The sequence below is a fragment of the Hypanus sabinus genome, chromosome 1, assembly GCF_030144855.1.
Source record: "Hypanus sabinus isolate sHypSab1 chromosome 1, sHypSab1.hap1, whole genome shotgun sequence".
In the NCBI taxonomy this organism is placed as follows: Eukaryota; Metazoa; Chordata; class Chondrichthyes; order Myliobatiformes; family Dasyatidae; genus Hypanus; species Hypanus sabinus.
In genome coordinates, this window is record NC_082706.1 from 43,186,820 (window position 1) to 43,209,975 (window position 23,156).

A 23,156-nucleotide genomic window follows, 5' to 3' on the forward strand; every position below is an offset into this window, starting at 1 on the left:
GCAAACTTGTGCCTGTCTGTTTGCACGTGTGCGTGCATTTTTGTCTACGTGCATGCTTGTTCCTCTGTGTCTGTGCGACCGAGTGTGAGTGTGTGTGTGAGTGTGAGAGAGAGTGTGTGTGTGTGAGTGTGTGTAAGTGTGAGTGTGTGTGAGAGTGTGAGAGAGTGTGTGTGTGTGTGTGTGTGTGAGAGAGAGAGAGTGTGTGTGTGTGTGTGTGTAAGTGTGTGTGTGTGTGTGTGTGTGAGTGTGTGTGTGTGAGTGTGTGTAAGTGTGTGTGAGTGTGTGTGTGTGTGTGTGTGTGTGTGAGTGTGAGTGTGTGTGTGTGAGTGTGTGTAAGTGTGTGTGAGTGTGTGTGTGTGTGTGTGTGTGTGTGTGTGTGTGTGTGTGTGTGTGTGTGTGTGTGAGTGTGAGTGTGTGTGTTTGTTTCTCTGTGTCACGTCCTGTCAGTTCACTCACACGAGGAGGTCACCGATCTGACGATGATGTCTGTGGCCGACGACCTGAAGTGAGACAGCAAATCCTCCTTCAGTTGTTTGGTCAGCGCGTCCTCACTGAACTTGTCCAGCACCACCTTGTCCTCAGGTGGAATCGCGAACATGGCATAGTAGTAGGCCAGGATGTGGTTTCCGTCACTGTGGAGAGGTTTGGCACGTCAGGCTTGGGTATTCATGTCCACTCCACCTCCCAACCGAGGTGCAGGGGGGTCAGGTTGATGCTACGAATAAGGTAACACACCGTCACCTCTCCTTTCACCGGGGAGCCCGTCATGGCTGAGTACAGCCACTGCTCTGCCCCGACCACAGAGGCAAACACCGCTCAGCCCATCACAGAAAGCAGCCTCCCCTCGACAGACTCATCTACACCTCACACCGCCTCAGTAAAGCCCCCACTCACCCCAAACATTCTCTCTCCTCCCTCTCATCGGGCAACAGCCTGAAAGCAGGAACCCCCAAGGTCAAGGCAATGACAATAGACAGCAGGTGCAGGAGTAGGCCATTCGGCCCTTCGAGCCAGCATCGCCATTCACTGTGATCATGACTGATCATACACAATCAGTACCCCGTTCCTGCCCTCTCCCCATATCCCTTGACTCCACTATCTTTAAGAGCTCCATCTAACTCTTTCTTGAAAGCAACCAGAGAATTGGCCTCCACTGCCTTCTGAGGCAGAGCATTCCACAGATCCACAACTCTCTCGGTGAAAAAGTTTTTCCTGAACTCCATTCTAAATGGCCTACCCCTTATTCTGAAACTGTGGCCTCTGGTTCTGGACTCCCCTAATATCAGGAACATGTTTCCTGCCTCTAACGTGTCCAATGCCTTAATAATCTTATATGTTTCAATCAGATCCCCTCTCATCCTTCTAAATTCCAGTGAACGGATCTGACGTTCACTGAAAGGTACTCTCGACTTCAGAATCTACTCTGTCGTGTCTCATGCAACCTTATCATTTACCTGCACTGCTCTTCTCCTGCCACTGCTACACTTCGTTGTGTTAGTGTTTTACCTTGCCCTGCCTTGATGCACTGTGTAATGATCTGACCTGTATGAACAGCGCGCACCACAAGCCTCTCCGCTAACCTTGGTGCATGTGTCAATAATGAACAGATGCCAATCCACCCCTCCCCAGGAGCTTGAAATTACACGGCAGGGTCTCAGGCAGCTAAAAGTTGAACTCCGGATCATTCAGTCTACCTTCCATCTCGTACAGCTTCCGGTCCACCTGCACTTTGTAACTCTTATACTCCATTCCGCATTGTTTCCCTCTATTCTGATTACAGATGAAATACAAAATCAAAGTTTTTCCACCGTATCTCAGTGTAGGAAACAATAATAAACTGATTTCAAAGACCGAGACCTCATCATAAAAAGATCTTCATACAATAACATCTTCCAAGAGGACCAGGGCCTAGTCGCTGGGTTTGGAGGCTTGCAAGCCTCACTGACCGGGAGAGCTGGAGTCGGGGCTCTATGGTTTGGCTCTTGGTAGGGTCAAAGGGTCAAAGGGTAGGGGTCAGACTAAGAGCGGTCCACTGGTCCTCCAGGTTCGGGGGGTTCAACACAGGGGTAACAAGCCTGACTGGTAAAACAAAATTGTCATAGAAACAGCAAAGAATTCTATATCCGTGTGTGACAGTTTTCCTGAGTCTCCACCCGGAATATGAATGACTGACAACAGTAAAAACCATGCTACTGATATGATGAAGGAAGCACTGAGCAGTGCCAGAGACAGAGGACCTTCACTGCTGCCCCAAACACCAGCAGCAAAGCAGGCAGATGGCATACAAAAACCCTTCCCCAACCGCACAGTCCCCTGAAACTGGGCAGACCTTCTCCACTACGGACCACTCATTCAAGAACACCTCTGTCCAGGCCATGCCACCTTCTCACAGCTCCCATTGGGCAAGAGGTACAGAAGCCTGAAGTCCCACACCACCAGGTTCAGGAACAGCTACTTCCCTTCAACCGTTCGGTTCTTAAACCAACACAACCCTAGAATGACTTTGCCGTACAACGTTAATTTCAGATACAGCCCAGATACAGCCTCTTTGACCCAAACAGTCCATGCTGGCCAGCTAGTCCAGTGTTTGTCCCACATCCCTCTAAGCTCCCACCCATCTGTGTAACCTATCCAAGTATGTCTAGAACAATACTCAGCCATTCCCTCTGCTTGCTCGTTCCATAGACTTCCCACCAAGAGTGGGTCTCTTTTAAATCTTTCTCCTCTAGCCCCAAACCCGTACCCATAGTTTTAGATTCCACTACTCTGGGGAAAAGACTGTCTCCGTCCACCTTATCGATGTCGCTCATAATTTTAAATACTTCTCTCAGGTGCCTCTCTTTTGTCACCATTCCAAGGAGTGAAGGTCTATTCTGGCCATTCTCTTTTTTATTGGTTTAAAAATATATAAAGACAAATACAAATCAGAGGAGAAGTTATATCAAATACATATTCCAATGGAAGTACAAACAACAAAAAAGGAGTGTGCACTGTCAAAATCATATTGAGTATAACACTGAGCTCCTCAATATCCACAACTCCTCTTAACAATTCAAAAAAAATCAAGAATTGCCAACATTAAGAAAAAGAAATAAAAACACTAAACTAACCTAAAACAAAAGAAAGGAGACTGAGCATTCCATTTGAGGATATGATTACAAAAAAAAGGGAAAAATCCTTCCGGTCAAATCTGAAAAGTCACGGAGAAGAAGGAAAAAGATTTCTAAAAAAGAAGAAAATCAAAATCATATGGAAATATTGAATGAAAGGTCGCCAGGTTTGCTCAAATTCAAAAGGTGTATCAAACATCTGGCTTCTAACTTTTTCCAAGTCTAAACCCGACACAATGGAGGAGAGCCAAAAAAAAACAGGCCATTCTCTCCCTGTAACTCCTTGTACTATACCCAGTTTAAGCACACCTTTCCTGTAACAGGGTGATCAGAACAGGGTGTAACAGGACTTATACCACTGCAGCGTAATGTTACAGCTCCTATCCTCAGAGCCTGGAGTGAAGGCCAGTGTGTTAAATGATTTCTTCACCACCGTGTTTACTCTGCATTCAGTGTACTGTGTGCCTGTATTCTCTGTTGCACAACACTCTCTCGCGCTCCTCCCATAGCAGCAACTCTGGTTTGACTTCCCAAAATGTATCGCTAACATTTTGTTCTGATTGTGCCCTTTTTGTGTAATAATGGTCTATGAATTAAACAAAATGTCTGCCTTCCTTGCGAACGTAGTCCACCTGACGCCCCGTGCCTGTGACGCTGTAAGCTTTTCCTGCCGCCTGTCCGCACCTGGACTTGTGCGTCTGACAGTAAACTTGACTTTGTAGAATGCCTCGATCCCTGTTGACTGTCCGAACACAGAACAGACCAGGAACAGGCACTTCAGTCCACAGTGTTGTACCTATCCCTCCTCCCTGCACAATGTCCATTGTCCATCCGTTCCTCCACACTCTTGTTCCTATCTCAGAGCCTCTACCACCACCCTTGGTCACCACACTCTGAGCATCCACTGCTCTCTGTGTGAAGAAATCTCCTTACAGCTTACCCCTCTCACCTTCAAAGCACACTCTCCGGTATTAGACATTCCGACCCTGGGGAAAAAGATTCCATCCATCGACCCCTCTCAGAACCTTCTTACAGATCGCCCCTCAGCCTTCACCACTCCAGAGAAAGCACGAGTCTGTCCACCCTCTCATGCCCTCTAATCCAGGCAGCATCCTGGTGAACCTCCCTGGCACCCTCTCCACAACCTCCACACCCTTCTTGTGACAGGGCGACAAGAACAGAATGCTTTATAAAACTCCTGGCGTAACCATACCAGAGTTTTATGAGACGGTGACATAACTTTGTGGCTCTTGAACTCAATGCCTCGACAAATCAAGGCAAAGAACAAAGAAAGTACAGCACATTACAGGCCCTTCGGCCCACAATGTTGTGCCGACCTTTAAACCCTGCCCCCCCCTCATATAACCCTCCACCTTAAATTCCTCCATAAACCGGTCTAGTAGTCTCTTAAATTTCACTAGTGTATTTGCCTCCACCACTGACTCAGGCAGTGCACTCCACACACCAACCACTCTCTCTATGAGTAAAAAAACTTCCTCTAATACCCCCCTTGAACCTCCCACCCCTTACCTTAAATCCATGTCCTCTGGCACTGAGCAGTGGTGCCCTGGGGAAGAGGCGCCAGCTGTCCACTCTATCTATTCCTTTTAATAACTTGTTTACCTTTATCCTGTCTCCCCTCATCCTCCTTCTCTCCAGAGAATAAAGCCCTAGCTCCCTTAATCCCTGATCATAATGCATATAAATCTCCTCTGTATCCTTTCCAATGCTTCCACATCCTTCCTATAGTGAGGCGACCAGAACTGGACACAGTACTCCAAGTGGGGCCTAACCAGAGTTCTATAGAGCTGCATCATTACATCACGACTATTAAACTCTATCCTTTGACTTATGAAAGCTAACACCCCATAAGCTTTCTTAACTACCCTATCTACCTGTGAGGCAACTTTCAGGGATCTGCAGCAAGCCTTCTTACAGCTTGTTAGCACCAGAGAACGCCGTCACCACAGCCCCCGACTGTCCCATCGCCGCTGACCGCGTCCCTACCTGTAATCAAATATGCGGGCATTGACGAAGTACGGAGACAGCTCGGGAATCTTCTGACAGGAAGAGTTGATCTGCAAGGAGGAGGGAGAAGCATTACGGGGCAGGAACGGACGTGGGGCGTGCAGATGCGCAGTCAGGCAAAGAGCAAATCCGGTGGCACCAACCAACGTTGGTCCGGCGCCACGACGACAACCTCTCACTGACCGCCAGCAAAACTAATGGCCGACTTTCGGAAGGGCAAGGAAGCAGGGGAGTGCGCGCTGGGGGGTGGGGGGTGGATCGGTGGGGGAGAGAGTCAGCCGATGTTAACTCCTGGCCATTAATGTATCGGCTGACCTGACCCGACCCCAGCACGGTCACAGCTTCTCCACTCTCTCCAGAGGTTCAGCTTACCAGAATCAGGTTTATTGTCATGGGTGGATGTTGTGAAATGGGCTGCTTTTGTGGCAGCAGTACAGTGCAGGACATTAAAAGACTACCATTAAGTTGCAGTAATAAAGTAGAGCATGAAAGTAGTTCAAAAGAGGGAGAGTGAGGTGGTGTTGGTGGGTTCATTGACTGGTCAGAATTCTGACAGCAGAAGGGGAGAAGCTGGTCCTGAATCATTGCGAGTGCGGGTCCAGACTTCAGGAGCACCTCTTTGATGGTGAGGATGAGAAGATGACATGATGTGGAGAAGGCTTTTGGAACGCTGGCCTTTATCAATCAGAGCATTGAGTACAGAAGTTGGGATGTAATGTTAAAATTGTACAAGGCATTGGTAAGGCCAAATTTGGAATATTGTGTACAGCTCTGGTCACCGAATTATAGGAAACTTATCAATAAATTAGAGAGAGTGCAGAGACGATTTACTAGGATGTTACCTGGGTTTCAGCACTCAAGTTACAGAGAAAGGTTGAACAAGTTAGGTCTCTATTCATTGGAGCGTAGAAGGTTGAGGGGGGATTTGATCGAGGTATTTAAAATTTTGAGAGGGATAGATAGAGTTGACGTGAATAGGCTGTTTCCGTTGAGAGTAGGGGAGATTCAAGCGAGAGGACATGATTTGAGAGTTAGGGGCAGAAGTTTAAGGGAAACACGAGGGGGTATTTCTTTACTCAGAGAGTGGTAGCTGTGTGGAATGAGCTTCCTGTAGAAGTAGTAGAGGCCAGTTCAGTTGTGTCATTTAAGGTAAAATTGGATAGGTATATGGACAGGAAAGGAGTGGAGGGTTATGGGCTGAGTGCGGGTAGGTGGGACTAGGTGAGATTAAGGGTTCAGCACGGACTAGGAGGGCCAAGATGGCGTGTTTCCGTGCTGTGATTGTTATATGGTTATATCCTGGATTGCGAGGGCCCTTAATGAAGGATGCTGCCTCCTTGATGGTCGGGAGGTCCTCTGCAGCCTCCCATAGTTCTGTGTGTCAGAGCTTCCATGTCAGGTGCTGAGAATGCTCTCCATCCGTGGAAATTTCTAGAAGAGTCTTTGGTGATGTGCCCAATCCCCTCAAACTTCAGAATCCAAGTGGCGAATTCTGGTAGAATCAGAGCAGCTGGTGCGGCTTCTTCAAGATTACAACAATGCGTTGGGTGCAGGATAGATCCCCCGAGATGCTGATGCCTAGGAGCCTGGAGCTGCTCACTCATTCCTCGAAATCATAATGCAGTAAAGCCATCTGTGTGACCGCAACAAAACTCCAACAAACATACCCTTTGAAGTGTCCGATCTGGTCTGCTATGGCAATTCGATTGCACAAGAAAGTAAGAAGCTGCGGAGGGTTCTGAACTCAGTCCAGTACGTTACAGGTACATCTGTCCCCATCATCGGTCGCACCGAGAGGGGGCTCCGCTCAAAAAGGTAACATCCATCACCGAAGGTCCCCTCCATCCGGACCGTGCCATCTGCTTGCAACACAGGAGCCGGAGTCCCACAACAAAAGTTTCAGGAATGGCGAGGGAGGGAGAGAGGGAGAAGGAAGGAAGGAGGGAGAGAGGGAGAAGGAAGGAAGGAGGGAGAGAGGGAGAGGGAGGAGAGAGAGAGGAGAGAGCAGGAAAGGGGGCAAGAGAGACAGGAGGGGAATGAGAAAAACTGGAGGTGAGGGAGACAGAAATAGGAGGTGAGAGAGAGAGAGACAGAAGGAAAGAGAGAGAATGAGAGGGAGAGGGAGAGGGAGAGGAAGACAGAGACATCAAGGCTTGGGGTGGAGAAACAGAACTGATGGCAATGCAGTCAACATTAACCCAGCGGGTAAGAGAGCAGAGAGATCACTCACCATCTGTTCCAGCTTCTTGGCAAGGCTACGGAACTCCTCCGACTGCGGGTCCTCCAGGCGGCTGCTGTACTGCACATTGCCGAGGGTGAGGTGCCCACTGTAGACCCGGAGTGCTTTGCCCTCCTGGGGTTTATTTGCATTGCTGTCATCACCTGCGTAGAGAGGAAGAGACAGCAGCTCAGGAAGGGTCTGGCAGAGCCTGGGGCGCTGGAGGGTCAGACAGGGCTCGGGAAAGAGGTTGAGGTTTCAACTCAAGACCCTGTTTCTGGGCTGTGAGTTTGGAGGGGGGATAGGGTAGTGCGGAGGGGATTGGGGGGGAGAGCAACGGGGGAGGAGAGAGCTAGGGCGGGTGGAACTTCCTCGGATGGCTAAGGAAATTTAACACGCCCCTGATAACCCTCACCAATCTTCATCAATTCATCACAGGAAGGATCCGACCCAGATTCATCACAGCCTGCCCGTGACCGCAAGAAAATACACTGTTACTGACACAGGTCAGCACATCGTGGAAACCAGACTCCCCTCTGCATCTCCATCAGGTATGGGGGTGCTCCTGCACAGGGTCAAGTAAGTTGCAGAGTTGTAGACTTGGTTCCATCATGGGCACCAGCCTCCATCGTATTCAAGACTTCAAGGAGGAGCGCCTCAGAAAGGCGGCGTCAGGCAGGAGGTACAGAAGCCTGAAGGCACACACTCAGCGATTCAGGAACAGCTTTTTGCCCTCTGCCGTCAGGTTTCTGAATGGACACTGAACCCGTGCACACCACCTCACTGCACTTTGCTTGCTCTAATCATCTTTTCACGTATTATCGTGCGTTGCATTGTACTGCTGCCGCAAAGTTAACAAGTTTCACAGCAAGTGCCAGTGATATTAAACCCGATTCCGATTCTCCATGGGCCGCCTACACTTCCTGCTACTCGGGTAAAGCAGCCAACATCATCAGAGACCCTACAGTCCTTAGACAGTCTCCCCGACCACTGGGCCATAGATTCAAAAGCCTGTAAGCACACTCTACCAGGATCAAGCACAGCGCCTACCCCACGGTTATCAGGCTCGGGAACTCCCGATCTCCCCATTGTCTGCGCTGCACTTCCTCTATAACTGTAACACTTCCTCCTTCAATCTCCTTCCCTCTGTGCTAGCTTCATGTACTTGTGCACAGAATAATCTGTCTGGATCGCGCACAAACAGAAACTCATCCCTATATCTTGGTGCATATGCCCACGAGACCATAAAGTACAGGAGCAGAATATGGCCATTCAGCCCATCAAGTCTACTCCACCATTCAATCCTTGCTGATTTTCTCAATCCGTTCTCCTGCCTTCCCCCCCCCCTTACCGATCAAGAACCTATCAACCCCCATCTTAAATATACCAAATGACTTGACCTCCACGGATGTCTGGTGTAAAGAGGGTTTCTTCTTTTTGTTAACTAGCAGGAATGCTAATTTACTGATAACGAGAATGGTATTCCTTTGTAAACCAAATGGGGATTAATGTTCTTTCTTCTGAGTCTGTAAGCTTTTGTTGACGGGCTTTTGGGCTTTTGCGCAAGGGGGTTGAGAGAGAGGACGCAATGCTCTAAGCTGGGCGAGGATCGGACCCCAAAGGAGGGTCCGAGGCTGGGAGATTCTCCGAGGAGGGGGGGGATGAAGCTAGATGTGCTTGGTTGACCACTCGGAGGGTCCTGAGCTGTTTGGAGAGTCGAGGAGTTCGGAGGGTCCTGAGCTGCGAGTCGAGGAGTTCGGAGGGGAGCGAATGGTGGCCAGAAGACTTCAGTAATTGAGCTCCAACGGTTGTGCACGAAGTGGTTTGGACTTTGATAAGTTTGGCACCTTTTCTTTAATTTTCTCTTCATATATACTGTATCGTTATTAATCACTTAGTTATAGTACCCTTTATAAATTGTACTCATTTAATCGCATATGGTGTACTGTCTGGTTTTGGGCGAGGCGGGGACATCACACAGCATCCACACCAGCTGATTACCCAGTTTGGCGGGGCCGAAGGCTGCTCCCCCTAGACAAGAACGAGCTGAGCGAGCCTGAGGCGACCCAGGGAGTTACATTGTGGGGTGCTCGTCCGGGATTGATTTCTGTGGAAGCTGTGTGATCACCCTCTTTAAATTGTGTCTGCGGCAAAGAGCTGGTGTGTCTTTGTGGGTGTGCGATTGCTGGTTATCGCGGTGTGTGTGTTGGGTGGGGTGGTTGCTGTTGGCTGACGAAATGGTGGTGGGACCATGGGTTGTCCGTACTGTTTGGAGATTGAGGAGTGACAGGTTGGGATGTTTCAGCAGTGGTGAGCTCCGCCCAGTTATTGGAATAATGTCCAGCCCTAAAGGGGCGGAGGCGTGGGCGGAGCGGACCCCTCAGTTGTTGGGTGAGTGGCAGTGCTTGGCTGAGGAAAAGCGACAGGGACGGGTTGAAAGTTTGAGTAGGCGGGCTGGTGACTTTGTTAGAACTGTCGGGCGCAATTACCTCGAAGTGACCGCTGCCAGTTCTGGGAAAGTGTGGGAAAATGCGTGTGGTTCGACTGGAAGTCAAATGCCGCAGCTGGGGGGCTTATTATATCCGTGGCAGGAGATTGGTGGGAAGTTTTTAGGGTATCCCTTTTTGCCTAGGGGGGGGGCAGATAAATTGCTTGTGGTGCCAAGGGGATCTGTCAAGGGGATCAGTTGTTCCGTTGATTCGAGAGGTGTCGGGAAACTTAGAGGAGGCCCAGTGGGGGAACGGCTTGGGGTCTCTGGGGGAGCACGTTCCCAGCAATGTACCAAGGAACTCCCGAAAGGAGCAGACCCTATTCCTGAAGGCTTAGAGGGGCCATGCGCACAGGTGTTGTTACGGATGGATGGAAGTCAAGTTAAAGCCATCCTCGGCACCGGGGCGCCGGTTAAGTTGCTGTACAGTTTGTTTCATAACCGTTATTGGAAGCATTTACCCTTGACGACATTGAGGACCCTGGAGATTCGGGGTACCAGTGCCGGTGATTATCCAGACAACGGTTGTTGGTCAGTGAAAATGGAGTTCTTAGAGGCAAATGTGGAGGAGACTGAGGTTCATGAGTCGTTAATGCTGATGTGTCCGGACCCTGTTGTGACGGGCAGCGTTTCTGTTCGAGAGAGAACCAAAATCCTGCTGGTGCGCTTGGGGGCCTGCCCGGAGGAGGCAGGTGAGCGCTGTTTGGAGGCATTGTCGATGCACCCAGGGTTTCGAGCTGCTTGTGCGGACGTGTGTAGCAGCATTGGGCTGATAACGAATTCAAACAAGAGCCAGTGGTGGTACGGCCTGGGGGAAGTATCTGATGGTGAGACCCTCTTCGTGGACGCTGCGAAATACCACGAGGGAGGGGAGTCGACTGCTGAAGACACCTCGGAGAGAGAGAGGTTGTGGCGACTGGCCCCTACAGCCGTGGAAGATGTAGGCAGCGTGTGTATGGATTATATTGCGTTGAAGAGGCGTACTGTCAGTGACCAGAATATGGCCCTGAGGGCCAGAGAGGCGATGGCCTGTCTGAATGGTGTGAAGTGGTTTAAGGTGCTGGATCTGAGGAGTGGATGTTGCCAGATCCCGATGAGTGGGGCCGACAAGGAGAAGATGGCCGTTATAAATTCCCTAGGAGTCTTCGGGTCCGAAAAGATGCCACAGGGCATATCTGGAGCCCTTGCAACCTTCCTGCGGGGCAGGTGGAAGACCATAGGGAATGTGGAGGCGTTTGGAGTTTTGGTGTATGTGGATGATCTCTTGGTATTTGGATTTGCCTCAGGAGAATATGAAGTGAGGTCGTTGCAGGAGCAGCTGAGAACTACCGAGTTAAAGTGTTTTCGGGACACGTGCCAGGGTTGGCGAAGGTCGCAGCTCGTGAGAGACTGTCTCTACGGAATCAAGTTTGAAATGAAGTTGGAGAGAATGAAGAAAGTTGTCTGACTGAGGGTAATAGCAAACTGAGAACCTGGAGAGGGGAGTTTGCGGAGGTGAAGAAATTACAGACGAATCTCAGAAGAGAGAAGCGGAAGCTTGAAGGGAACCTGAAGATGACCATCGACAGTTCAAATGAAGTGCAAAACCTGAAAGTTGATCTGGAAGAAGTCATGAGGAAGAAAAAGCTGGAGAGAAGTGCAGTGAATACTGAACAGGAGGCTGAAGAGACTGCGGGAGCAGTGCAGGCCACGTGTTTCCGTTTGGAGAAGATCAAACAGCAGCTACCGATCACAGGAATGAGGAAGAATACAGATTCGATGGATGATGTGCTGGATGTGTGGTACATGCTGCCTTTTGCTGACTTTCCCTCGATTGAGGAAGAGACCTTTGGCCCTTCTCCCATTGAGTCAGGTGTAGCGGGGAGGGTTAGCTGTGTGCAGTGTGGGGCATGAGTGAGAGGTTGAGAGTGGAGTTGGTAGTGGGCCCAAGGTATCCCCAGTTGTGTCCGAGCCTGAAGGGTTTAGGTGAGGGGGTACGGAGGCCTCAGAAGGGTTAGGGAACTCCCAGATAGTTGGCCTAAGTAGCGCCTGAGGAGCAGGGCGTGAGGGTTACTGTGTGGGGAGGAGATGTCACTGTTTGTGCTTGGGTTCCGGTGTGTTGGCAGGAAAGGTGGCGAGTTATTTAGTAGTCATGAGGACATGACTTTTATTTGGTGGAGGGAGAGTGTAAAGAGGGTTTCTTCTTTTTGTTAACTAGCAGGAATGCTAATTTACTGATAACGAGAATGGTATTCCTTTGTAAACCAAATGGGGATTAATGTTCTTTCTTCTGAGTCTGTAAGCTTTTGTTGACAGGCTTTTGGGCAGATCGGCGCGAGGGGGTCGAGAGAGAGGACACAATGCTCTAAGCTGGGTGAGGATCAGACCCCAAAGGGGGGTCCGAGGCCGGGAGATTCTCCGAGAAGGGGGGGGATGAAGCTAGATGTGCTTGGTTGACCACTCGGAGGGTCCTGAGCTGTTTGGAGAGTCGAGGAGTTCGGAGGGTCCTGAGCTGCGAGTCCAGGAGTTCGGAGGGGATCGAATGGTGGCCAGAAGACTTCAGTAATTGAGCTCCAACGGTTGTGCACGAAGTGGTTTGGACTTTGATAAGTTTGGCGCCTTTTCTTTAATTTTCTCTTCATATATACTGTATCGTTATTAATCACTTAGTTATAGTAACCTTTATAAATTGTACTCATTTAATCGCATATGGTGTACTGTCTGGTTTTGGGCGAGGCGGGGACATCACACAGCATCCACACCAGCTGATTACCCAGTTTGGCGGGGCCGAAGGCTGCTCCCCCTAGACAAGAACGAGCTGAGCGAGCCTGAGGCGACCCAGGGAGTTACACTGGCTAAAAGAAATTCCTCCTCATTTCGATTCTAAATGGACTTTCCTTTATCCTGAGGCTGTGCCCTCAGATCCCAGACTCTCCCAGTGATGAAAACATCCTCTCCATGTCTGCTCTGTTCAGGCCTTTCAATATTCAATAAGGACCCCCTAATTCCTCTGAACTCCAGTGAGTACAGGCCCAGACAACACTCATTCATTCCCAGGATCGTTCTCGTAAACTCCTTCTGGGCCCTTTCCAATGCCAGCCCATTGATAAGGTGCCTCTACTTAGGAGTCTGCGGAGATTCGGCACGACATCAAAAGCCTTGGCAAGTTCTATAGTTGTGTGCTGGGAAGTGTGCTAACAGGCTGCATTACCACCTGGTACGGGAACACCAATGCGTTTGAGCCAGAAACCCTACAAAAGATATTGGATTCGATCCAGTACGTCACAGGTAAAGCTCTCCCAACCACGGAGCACATCTATCTGAGATGTTGCCGTAGAAAAGCAGCATCCACTATCAAAGATCCTCACCGCCCAGGCCACGATCTTTACTCACTGCTGCCATCAGATAGAAGGTACAAGAGCCTCAGGACTCACACCACCACGTTCAACAACAGTGATAACCCCACAACATCACATTCTTGAACAAAACAGGAGAACTACACTCATTCTGCTTCTGGTGTTCCCACAACTGATAGTCTCACTTTAAGGACTTTTCATCTTGTTATTTCATACTCCCGTTATTTATTGCTATTTATTTATATTTGCATTTGCATAATTTGTTATCCATTGATCCTGTTTACAGTTACTATTCTATAGATTTGCTAAGTATACCCACAGGAATAACAATTTCAGGTGATACACATGCACTCTGATAATGAAGTTTACTTTGAACTTTGAAAAACTATACACAACACTCCAAGTGCCGTCTGACCAATACTGTATAAAGCCTCAGCATTGAATTATTTCCTTTATATTCTTGACCTCATGAAAAGTATGCTCACATTGCATTTGCCTTCCTTACTCCAGATAATGTCAATGTTGCGACTAAAATAATACAAAAGCCACTCGGGGGAAACGGGGGTTGATTCTTGCGAACGAGGGCAATGGGAGAGGGAGGTGATCCATTCGGAGTGGGAAGGTAACAGGGATGGAATGGGTTATTTGAAACCAGCTAAAGAATAACCACTGGGTCATTTTAGCAGATCTTGTCCGTCACTCTAGCATTGGGGAAGGCTGAGAAGTGTGGGAATGGGGAGACGGGCGAGAGAAATAACAGACAGCCAGACCATCATCACTGCCATGATGCGCAGACTGCACGGCAAACAGACAGACAATATTCTTGTCACCCCGTTACAGGAAGGGTGTTGAGGCTTTGGAGGGTGCGGAAGAGGTTCACCAGGATGCTCCCTCGATTAGAGAGCACGGACTATAAGGAGAGGTTGGACGAACTTGCGATTGTTTTCCCTGGAGCAGTGGAGACTGAAGGGAGATCTGACAGAACTTTATAAAACTGAGAGAGAGATTAAGTAGACCTTTTCCCGCAGGGCCAAACTAGAAGGCATGCAATTAACGCAAGTGGGGGTAAGTTCAAAGGAGAAAAGTGGGGCAAGTCATATTTTTTTTAAAAAACAGAGTGGTGGGTGCCTGTTAGAGAGGCAGATTAGATAGTGGCTATGACAGATAGCACAGCGATCGTAAGGATATGCATCGTGTGTTGGAATTGTGTTTGGCGCAAATATTCTGGGGCGGAGGGCCTGTCCCTGTGCTGTACTAATCTATGTTCTATAGACAATAGACAATAGGTGCAGGGGTAGGCCATTTGGCCCTTTGATCCAGCACCGACATACAATGTGATCATGGCTGATCATCCACAATCAGTACCCCATTCCTGCCTTCTCCCCATATCCCTTGACCCCGCTATCTTCAAGAGCTCTATCTAGCTTTTTCTTGAAAGCACCCAGAGAATTGGCCTCTGCTGCCTTCTGAGGCAGAGCATTCTATAGATCCCACAACTCTCTGGGTGAAAAAGTTTTTCCTCAACCCTGTTCTAAATGGCCTACCCTTTACTCTTAAACTTTGGCCTCTGGTTCTGGACTCCCCCCAACATCGGGAACATGTTTCCTGCCTCTAGCGTGTCCAATCCCTTAATAATCTTACATGTTTCAATCAGATCCTCTCTCATCCTTCTTGCACCAGAGGGCATGCATTTATGTTGAAGGTTAGCCGGGGAAAGTTTGAAGGAGATGTATGGGGCAAGTCTTCCTTTTACACACAGAAAGTGGCAGGTGCTGGAATGTGCTGCCAGCAGGGGGGTCTAAGAGGCTGAACTTGCAGGCAAAGGAGCGATATGGACAATTGAAAGTCAAAGTCAAGTTTATAACCAGATCCACAAGTCCAAACAATGAAAAGATACTTGCAGCAGCAACACAAGCTCAACATTCACAAGAAAAACTCAAGCTATATCAGAGAAGACTGAAGAGATTATGGGAATTGGTTTTATTATTATTGAGATACAGTCCATACAGATCAGAAGAAGGTAAAACAATAACAGAATGCAGGATGAAGTGTAACAGCTAAAGAGAAAGTGCAGGGCAGGCAGATAATAGGATGGAAGGTCATAATGAGGGAGAGTGTGACGTCAGGAGTCCATCTTATCGTACGACATCCGTTCAAGAGTCTGATAACGTTGGGATAGGAGCTGTCCTTGAACCTGTATTTTTTGTATCTTCTGCCCGATGGGACAGGGGGAAGAGAGACGTCCGGGCAGGCGTGCTTAAGACACACCTACCTTGAAGTGAACAGGGCTGTCGAAGGATTTGGCAAGTTATACGTAGATCAGGACGGGGAAACAGCAGATGGAGGTTAATCCCGGCAAGTGTTGAGGTGTTGCATCTTGGGAGGTCAGGTGTGTGGGGGCAGGGCAGAGTTAATGGCAGGACCCTTAACAGTGTTGATATACAAAGGGATCTTAGGGTCCCTGGAAGCAACTCACGCAAGGGGAAAGGAGGAACAAGAAGGATTACAGCACGGGGCTCCCATCTCCAGTTGAGCAGAAAGGTTCGGCAAGTCCTGACACACAGAATGCAGTAGATTCTACCATTAATTTTCTCACCCGATCAAACAGGTTTTATAAGAAATCAGTACTCTTTTTTTAAATATAAGATATCTTCTAATTATGCTATATCATTTCTCTACATCTACTACCCCAGGGATCATTCTCTCACTTGATGCTGAAAAGGCACTTGACCGGGTGAAATGGGATTTCCTTTTCTACACTCTCCAAAAACCTGGTTTTGGTTCTACATTCATCTCATGGATTGAAGTACTTTACCCGCCCCCACTGGCAACAGTGCGGACGAATAACTGTATATCGTCCTTCTTTGAACTGCAGCCTGGCACAAGTCTGGGATGCTGTTTATCCCCATATAAAGTGTCACTGTCCACGGATGATGTGCTATTGTACATCTCAGATCCAACTCGAAGTCTCCCAGATCTATCAACATTGCTCACTAAATTCGGTCAAATCTGGTTATAAAGTTAACTTTCAAAAGAGTGAAATAATGCCAATTGGGACCACATGTTTGGACATGACTTTTTCCATGACCCCCTTCAGAATCAGCTGTAGGAAATTTGAATATTTGGGGGTCTGGATAACACATAATTACAAGGACCTTAATAAAGCCAACTATCAACATCTCCTTTCCAATCTTAAACAAGACTTTGAACGTTGGAATTCTTTATCTCTTTCCCTTAGCGGGAGGATTAATACAATTAAAATGACTGTCCTGCCCAGATTCTTATACATGTTTCAGAGCCCCCCCCAATTTTTTTTAACAAAAAATTTCTTCAATAACCTAAGTAGTCAAATTTCGAGTTTTATTTGGAATAAAAAACAGCCCAGAGTAAAGGAAACAATACTAAGATGGGGAAGTTTGGCACTACAAAATTTTCTAAATCACTACTGGTCAGTTAATATAAGAGCAATTTTATATTGGACAAGAGATGATATTGCTGCTCCTAGCTGGGTGATTATGGAGAAGTCATCCTTACAATTTACCTTTATTGGTAATATATGCTAAACTACCACTGTCACAACCTGTATCCGGTTTCACACTGAATCCAGGCACAATGTACTCCATTAAAATTTTGTTCCAATTTAGACAACACTTTGCACTTAATAACCTCTCACTCACTGTACCAGTAGCAAAACACTACACGTTCACCCCAGCAATAATGGATGTAGCGTTTGATATTTGGTCTAAAGACGGTATCACTTCATTGTATAACCTCTACATTGACAGCAATTTTGCCCCTTTTGAACAGCTAGTTAAGAAACGTGAGATCCCTAGGACACACTTCTACAGATATCTTCAACTCAGAAGTATTATGGCCTCTCATCTTGAGTGCTTTCCCTACTGCCCCCCTTCATCGCTCTTAGATTCAGTCCTTAAGAGCAAAATTTATGTGAAACGATCTGTAAGCAAAGTCTATGACAGGGGTAGGCAACCTACGGCCCACGAAGGTATTCTGACTGGCCCGTGAGCTAATATTGGGATACCCCCGTTATGTCCCCCCTCACAGTCCTCGGCAGCCCTGTGTCCACCGTGGAGAACTTCAGGTTCCTGGGAACCACCATCTCTCAGGATCTGAAGTGGGAGCAGAACATCAGCTCCATCCTGAAGAAGGCCCAGCAGCAGATGTACTTCTTGCGGCTCTTGAGGAAATATGGTCTGCCTCAGGAATTGCTGCTGCAGTTCTACACTGCAGTCATTGAGTCTGTCCTGTGCACCTCCATCACTGCGTGGTTTGGAGCCGCCACCAAGCAGGATAGAACCAGACTACAGCGCACAGTGAGGACTGCCGAGTGCATCATTGGAGCCTCCCTGCCCTCTATTGTGGACCTGTACTCTTCCAGGTTGAAGAAGAGGGCGGGGAACATCATAAAGGACTCCTTCCATCCTGCGCACGGACTGTTTGAACTGCTTCCGTCTGGTTGGCGCTTCAGATCCCTCCAGACTAAGACTAATAGGCACTGGAGAAGTTTTTTCCCTACTGCGGTCACTTTGCTGAACAGTTAACTGCCGGTTAACTATTACTTGGATTGCACTACTTGTATGTGTAATCTATATTTTCATTTATGTTTATCGTAATTATTGTTATGAGCAGAGAGACAACATCTGCCGGAAGTAAATTCCTTGTATGTGCACAGGTACTTGGCGATTAAAGTCTGATTCCGATTCTTATCTGGCCCGCGAGCGACTTTTCCTTATTTTGAGCGTTTTGCACGACCACACTGATAGGCCTGCATGGCGTCTTGTAACACTGGCCCCAGGTTCCGTTTTATTCCAAACGGAACTAATCCAATACACAAATGACCGGAGGGCAGACTACCTTATTAATATGTATCAGACACTCTCTGTGCACGCACAGATTTCCAAATGGGATTATTCAAATTTGTAAACAGAAACAGCGTCACTGTGTTTTAACAAGAAATCTACACTAAATATCCAGGTATTTACATGTGCTACAATGCTTGTTGAATAACTCGTGTTTCGAAATAAAAATCAAATAAAAAAATTCCAATAGCAATGAATGCAAAACGCAAGAAGGCAGACACTGCGTGCCGAAATTTCCATGTCACTTGGATATGAGATTACTTCTTCATCCAGCAAATTGGGAAACCAGTTTGCCTCATTTGCCTAGAAAACGTTGCTGTGAAGAAGGTGGCAAGTATCAGGCGACATTACGAGACCCGTTCCCTTTTCCTACCATTTTGTCCTTGCCTCAGTGGGACAAACCTATCCTGAACCCAGCACAAGTGGTCCCTAAACTTCTCCCACATTACTTCTGTGCTTTCCCCTTTGAACATCTGTTTCCAGTTTACTCTCGCTAGTTCCTGCCTCATCCCTTCAAAGTTAGCCCTTCCCCAGTTAAGCACTTTACCATGTTGTCTGATTTTATCCCTTTCCTATGCTGAAGCTAAGGGAGTTGTGGTCACTCTCACCAAAATGGTGATCTACCCATCTATCCCCCTGGCATTCAGGACGTGCCAGTCAATATGAGGGAAGTTGAAATCACCCATAAATATTACCCTGTATTTCCTGTACCATTCTGAAATCTGCCTGCTTCTCTGCTCCTCGGTGTCCAGAGGGCTATCTGGGGGCCTGTAGACTACTCCCGGCACAGTGACTGATCCCTTCCTATTTCCGACTTCCACCCAGACTGACTCCGTGGACACTCCTTCTGCAGCGTCCTCCCTTTCTATAGCCGTGATACTATCCCTGACCAGCAATGCCACTCCCCTCCCTTTTCTATCTCCCATCCTATTCCTTTCAAAACACCTGAATCCCAGGACCTGCATCATCCAATCCTGCCCTTCCTCCAACCAAGTTTCAGTAACGGCCACAACATCGTAGTTCCACGTACTAATCCATGCTCTAAGTTCATCCTCCTTCTTCCTAATACTCCTAGCATTGAAATGGAAACATCTACCCCTTTAACTGGCTACAATTATGTTCTGCCTGTCCTTCCTCATCATTGAAGAAATGCCAGATGTTAAAAGTTGTTTAAGGGATGCCTGCAACGAATTTCAATTGCGCTTGATGAGAACACAGACTTGAGAGATACTGCTCAACTTGCAGTGCGAGGAGTGGTCTCAACTTTTCAAACTTTTGAAGAGTTTATTCAATTAATTCCTATGAAGGACGCGGCTAATGGAGCAGACATTTTTTAAGCTTTGTAGAAAATGATGTCAGAAATGAAACTTAATGTGTCGAAGCTAATTGGCATCACAACTGATGGGGCGCCAGCAATGGTGGGACAGAGAATGGGGATCATCGCATTGCTGCAGGGACAAATGTAAAAGCTTGGAATCACACAGGAACTGGTAAAAATTTTCTTTTTTATTAAACTTAATTTACCACCATTCAATGCATCATGTTCATATGTTTTATGTTTAAAGATTCTTTGTGTCCTTTTAATAGTTTCAAAAGATGCCTGGATTGAAATAAATTGCAACTAAACTGAGTTCTAATTGATCCCCATCCCCAAGGGGTGAATTTAAAATCCACAAAGTAATGCTGCAGCTCTATAAAGCAAACTTGGGAGTATTGTGTTCAGCACTGGCTGCCTCCTGAAATTTGGAAGCTTTAAAGAGGTTGTCGAGGAGATTTACCAGGATGCTGCCTGGATCAGAGAACATGCCTTATGAGAAAAGGTTAAAGGCTCTCTCTTTAGAGCAAAACAAAATGAGAGGTGACTTGATAGAGGAGTAGAAGATGAGAAGAGACATAGACAGAGGATACAGCTGGAGACTTTTTCCCAGGGCAGCAAGGGCTAATATGAGAAACCATTCTTTTCAACTGAGTGGAGGACCGTTTAGGTGACATGTCAGAAGTATTTTTTAAGAAGTGGTATGTTCATAGAACACTCTGCGGGTGGGGGGTTGGTAGTAGAGGGGAAGAGAGCATTTAAAGCACTCTTGGATGAGAAAATGGATGTAAGAGATAGAGGGTTATGGGCTCTGCAGGGGGGAAGGGTTAGTGTGATTGTGGGGTAGGTGTATATAGATAGGCACTACACAGTGGGCTGACGGGCTGTATACTGTAGCACAGTATGGTGCTGCACTGGTCTATGTTCATCTAAACTAGTGTTTGACCAATATTCCTCGACCGTTCCTATCCACATACCCATCAAAATCTCCTTCGCCATGTACCCAGCACCCTCGGGGTGACAAAGTCACTCCTTTAAACCTTTTCCCTTGCATCTTAAAACTGTGCCCTCTAGATTTAGACTCCCCTGCCCCAGGGGAAAGATCGTGACCATCCGCCTTATTGCCACCCCTCGGCCTCCTTCACTCCAGGGAAAACAGTCCAAGACGGCCCAGCTGACGTTTAGGACCCGCGATTGTCCACTGTGACAAAGGTTCTCACGCCGAGCCCTTACAAGCCTGGCCCAGACCACATATGGAGCATTGTGAACTGTTCTGGGCCCCACATCCAAGAAAGAATTGCTGGCATTGGAGAAGGCCCAGAAGAGACTCACGAGAATTATACCGGGATAAAAAAGGGTTACTGTATAAAGGCTATCTGACAGCTCCGGGTCTGTACTCACTGGAGTTTAAAGAATGAAGAGGATTTCACTGAAAGCTGACAAATATTGAAAGACCTCGATCAAGTGGACGTGGAGAGGATGTTTCTGTTAGGGCCAAAGGGAAGTCCCTTCAGAACACAGATAAGGATTAATTTTGATGGTGAATCTGTGGAAACCAGGTCATTGGACAGATCTAACGTGGAGGCTGATAGATCCTTGATTAGTCAGTGCATCAAAGGTTATGGGAAGAAGGCAGGAGAATGGGATTGAGAGGGGTATTAAATCAGCCACAGAATGACGGAGCAGACTTGATGGGCTGAGGAAGGAGATAAAAGGAGATAGGAGAGGACAATTAAAGCAGAGATCAAAGGGAAGGAGGAGGGGCACCAGAGAGAGGTGATGGGCAGGTGAGGAGGGTGAGGGGGGGAACCAGAATGGAAAAAGAGAGGGACCAAGAGAAATGGCACTTTTACCAGTGGTAGGGTGGGAACAAGTATGGTGAAGAATGCTGTGAGAATCAGGTGGTTTACAAAAGTAGGTCGAAGGGAAGAGAGGCGCCAGAGGTGGGTCACGTGAATTTAAGGGCGGGGTGGAAGTTGTTGACGAAATTGACAAGTCAGCATGGGCGCATGAAGCAGCACCAATGCAGTCGTAGGTGCAGCGCAGAAAGAATCGAGGAGCGTTACCAGGGAGGGGCTGGAACATGGGCTATTCCACGCAGCTGACAAAAAGGCAGGGGCCCACGTGAGTTTTAAAGACAACGTCTTCTGCCAACACAACGTCCATGCCCTGAAGATCCACGCCTAAGTGTCTCTATCGTATCTACCTGCACCACCAAGCCCAGCAGCACATTCCGGCACCCACCACTCTCCGTGTAAAAGAAAACTCTCTGCGCATCTCCTGGGAGCTTTCCCGCTCTCACCTTAAATACATTCCCCTGGTAACAGACACTTCCACCCTGCTGAAATTCGTCAATTCTATATTAATAAACTCTCACAAGTTTATAAACTTCTACCGGATCTCCCCTCAGCCTCCGCCGCCATGGAAACAACAGCTAAAGTCTCCTCTACCTCTCCAACAGCAAAGCTCCGCACAGCTCTTCACCCTCCAGCACGAGGGGCAAAGGAATTCGGCAGACGCGGAGAACGCTAGGCACAATGGGAAGGATTAGACCCCGCTCCCGGCACAGCCCGGGGAGGGACAATGTTGGGTGGGGGGGTTGTTTACCTGTGAAGTACCAGTAGAGAATCCCAGCCACAGCCCCCAAGAATACCAGGATCACCAACACGGCCAACACCACCACCCAGGGGCGAGTCCGCTTGCTGCATGGTTTACTGGGTCTCGTGCTGGAGTCGGGGAGGAAGTTCTCCAGTACCTGCGGATCCTGCATCTTGTGGGACACCTGGAACACACAGAGGGAGAGGGTTTGAGCGGGTGCGTGAAAGTGGCACTCCTCTCCCGTTTAATGCTTCGTGACGACCACTCACCGTTCACAAAATCTGGGTGAGAGGGAGAAAGATCGGTATGACAGTCTCAGTTGGCTCAGTCTCTCTCTTCCCCCTTGTCCATCTGCAACACCTCCCCCCTTACCCTCCAACCTCTCCCCACCTTCACCCCTTCTCTCTTCCCCACCCTCCAGCTCTCTCTTCTATCACTGTCCACCCCCATAAAGCATCTCTCTCCCCTCCTCTCTCACTCCCCGTCCTTCTCCCTTCCCCAGCTCTCCCCATCCCTCTCGCCTCCCTGTTCCTCCTCCTCCCTTCCTTCTCACTCTCTCCATTTCCTTCTCCTACTCTCTCTTCCCTATCTCTCCTTCCCCCTCTCTCATCCTCCTCACTCCACATCCTCCCTCTCTCTCTACGTTGCAAGCCACCCCTCTCATTTTCCGCCTCTGCGCCTCCTGGTCTCATTTCTGGATTAAAGGATTATTGGAACAACCTTCGTTGCTTGCCCATGCTGACCCAATTTGTCCTCATGAGATACCTGCCCCCTCTGTCAACACCCGGAACCTTTCCTCAGGGCTCAGTGACAGGGTTACTGAAGAGTCCTGTCAAATGGGATACAAAGGAAAGATGATAGGATGTGAGTAAGAAACGTTGGTAACAGGGGAGTCCTGACCCACCCCATCAACCTCACTGAATCTGGGAGAGAGGTGGACAGTGAGGGATCGTACAGGAAGAGAGAAACAAGTGGAGGTAAATCAGGAAGGGGTGAGAGAAAGGGGAGAGAGAGCCAGAGACAGATGCACAAACAGTCAGAGCCAGAGAGGGAGAGGGAAGAGGGAAAAGACAGAGTAGTGGAGAGGGAGGAGGGGGAGTGTGAAGAGAGGGGGGGTGAGGAGAGGGGTGGGGGGTGATAGAGGGGGCATGTGGAGAGAGGGGGTGAGGGGGGAGCTGAGGAGA

At 48.3% G+C, this 23,156-nt stretch overlaps 1 protein-coding gene across 1 annotated transcript in view; it reads right to left on the reverse strand.

The window, feature by feature from the left end:
* Positions 1–23,156, reverse strand: part of LOC132398752 (suppressor of tumorigenicity 14 protein homolog) — a 48,564-nt gene that overhangs the window by 17,277 nt on the left and 8,131 nt on the right. The window contains exons 2-5 of the mRNA XM_059978637.1: positions 21,982–22,156; positions 7,369–7,520; positions 5,118–5,188; positions 457–632 (exon numbers count right to left, since the gene is read on the reverse strand). Coding sequence (XP_059834620.1) covers positions 457–632; positions 5,118–5,188; positions 7,369–7,520; positions 21,982–22,144 — 562 coding nt within the window. The 5' untranslated portion in view covers positions 22,145–22,156. The remainder of the gene's footprint in view (positions 1–456; positions 633–5,117; positions 5,189–7,368; positions 7,521–21,981; positions 22,157–23,156) is intronic.